The sequence below is a fragment of the Nanorana parkeri genome, unplaced genomic scaffold, assembly GCF_000935625.1.
Source record: "Nanorana parkeri isolate BGI_ZX_2015 unplaced genomic scaffold, ASM93562v1 scaffold587, whole genome shotgun sequence".
Classification (NCBI taxonomy): domain Eukaryota; kingdom Metazoa; phylum Chordata; class Amphibia; order Anura; family Dicroglossidae; genus Nanorana; species Nanorana parkeri.
Genome location: NW_017306855.1, coordinates 361,447 through 363,829, shown reverse-complemented (window position 1 = coordinate 363,829; position 2,383 = coordinate 361,447). Strand labels below are relative to the sequence as shown.

Here is a 2,383-nt window from a genome sequence, read left to right as displayed (position 1 = left end):
ACAACAACAGTACAGAAAAAAAAGGAAAATATAGTTTACATACAGGCAGAATATAGATTATGTTCACGCAAAACATTTTACATTCAGTATTATAAAATCATTCAATATCACCGTCTCGTCCAGTAATAACAGTATTTTACATATCTTGCACAGAGCCTTGTTTCCTTTGGTATTTACAGTCACAAAGTCAGATAGTAGTAAAGCCAAGCAGCACATATTAGTATACAGTATAAAAGACCTCTGGGCATTCTATAAGATCCCAAAAGGACTGGCAGTATAACTGGACAAGCCGTCATTGTCTGACCCAGTCATTGGACACTATATAGAAACCCAATGTTGTCCAGAACTTCTTTGTTAATATCTAATTATGGATTATTGGACATTTTATATAAAGTCAGCAGCTCCTGATCCTGTTCTGAGAATCCACGTTCTCGGCTTTGCTGGACAGTATACATAAGCCAGCTAGCCTCCACTGATTCTCTCCTACAGTAAAGCCAGTACATCACTGGATATTACACAGAAAACAGCCCTTTGCAATGCCATCTTAGTAATCAGAAGGGTTCTGAATACTGTATAGAGCCTCAGCAGCATCTGATCCAGTGCTTATAGATTTGGCATTATACAGAAATCCAGCTCTGCTAAGTCTTGTCCTGGTAATCTGCAATATTACTTTGCATTCACACAGAACCCAAAACAGTTTGATTCTACCTTGATAATATGAAGACGGGTTCATCTTTGGACATCTCCTGCAGCAATGTACCTGTTTTGTCTTGGCAATCTGCAATTAAAATACTTCTTTACATTTATATGAACCCTAAGCTGATTCTACTTTAATTACAGAAGGACAGGTACATCTTTGGACATGATATCCAGCAATGTGCCTGTCTTGTCCTTATCTGCAAACAGAACCCAAAACAGGTTGCTTCTACCTTGACAGCAGAAGGACAGGTGCATTTTTGGGCATCATACCTAGCAATGTACCTTAGTTGTCTGTATTCAGAACCCAAAACAGGTTGATTCTAACTTGACAACAGAAACACAGGTGCATCTTTGAGCATCACACCTAACAATGTACCTGTTTGGGCAATCTTCAACCAGAACCGTAAACAGGTTGATTCTACCTTGACACCAGAAGCACAGGTGCATCTTTGGGCATCACACCAACAATGCACTTGTTTTAGCAATCTTCAACCAGAACACAAAACAGGTTGATTCTACCTTGACAGAAGAAGGGCAGGTGCCTAGCAATGTACCTCTCTTGTCTTGTCCTACTTATCTGCAAACAGAACCCAAAACAGTGTTATTAACACCTTAATAACAGAAAGCCATGTGCATCTTTGGACATCACAACCCAACACTGTATCTGTCCTGTCCTGCCAATCTGCAATCAAAACCCAAAACAGTTTCATTCTACCAGGAAGACAGGCACATCTTTGGACATCACCCCGACAATGAACCCCTCTTGTCCTGGCAGTCTCCCATCAGGATACTTCTTTTTGCAGAACCCAAAACTGCTTCTACCTTCATCACAAACACACAAGGTGCATTTGTGGCCCCCAGCCCCGACCCTGTCCTGTTAATATGAAGTCGGATCACTGGGTATGACATGACTTTCTTGTACTGTCCTCCTGTGTTAAAACATTACCACCGAACTGCAGTTAGTAAGTTAACTCATACAGCCATTGCTAAGCTGGAGCAGAGACAGGTTCTACTGAAGAAGGAATTTGAAGAAGACAAGTAAAGTTACATTACCTGCAGATACCTCTCCTCCTGCTGTACGGAATAAGTGGAGGAGTACCAGGATGAGTTGGCAGAGAGACCCATGCATTGTAACCTGCGGAGAGTATCCACCAAGTGCCAGCCAGGCAAGAGAGAAGGGGGGGTTAACATCCTATAGACATGCCTGCAAAGGTAAGGGCAACGGCAGCTAGGCAAAGGGCTGGCAGTTTACTTGTTAGCTACACCGCCGCTGTTGCTCAGATGCCGAGCTCGCAACTGAAGTGGCTTTAACTGATCGAGGAAGGATTGAGGGAGAGAGAGAGAGAGAACAGTTTAAAGATTTCCCCGGAGCCCTAATGCCTGCCTTCCTCTCCTCCCTCCCCTCCCTGCCAGCAGCCGCCAGCTGCACCGCAACGCAGCCTGCAAGGGTTAAATCATCAGCCCAAATCTCCAACATCGCACGGTACAGTCATATAGGGAGGACGTTAGATGCAGCAACAGGAGCAGTGGCATGCAATCATGACATACAGGGAAGGCTTCCTTCTAAAGGGGGGGAACTGAGAAGTTCCATTGATGTACATTGGGCTGGACAAAAGGAGGGTTTTTTTCTTGAAAAGCCTGTGTGCGGCAATGCTCAATAATATTTAGGGATGTCTGCAACAAG

The 2,383-nt window shown here is 43.7% G+C and overlaps 1 protein-coding gene across 8 annotated transcripts in view; it reads right to left on the bottom strand.

Annotated features, from left to right (window-relative positions):
- The window catches only part of PTPRT (protein tyrosine phosphatase, receptor type T), a 301,471-nt gene extending 299,532 nt beyond the window's left edge, over positions 1 to 1,939 (bottom strand). For all 8 annotated transcript variants that reach the window (XM_018562607.1, XM_018562609.1, XM_018562610.1 and 5 more), the window contains exon 1: positions 1,753 to 1,939. In XM_018562607.1, the coding sequence (XP_018418109.1) occupies positions 1,753 to 1,828 (76 nt within the window). In that variant the 5' untranslated portion in view covers positions 1,829 to 1,939. The remainder of the gene's footprint in view (positions 1 to 1,752) is intronic.
- Positions 1,940 to 2,383: the final 444 nt, after the last annotated feature.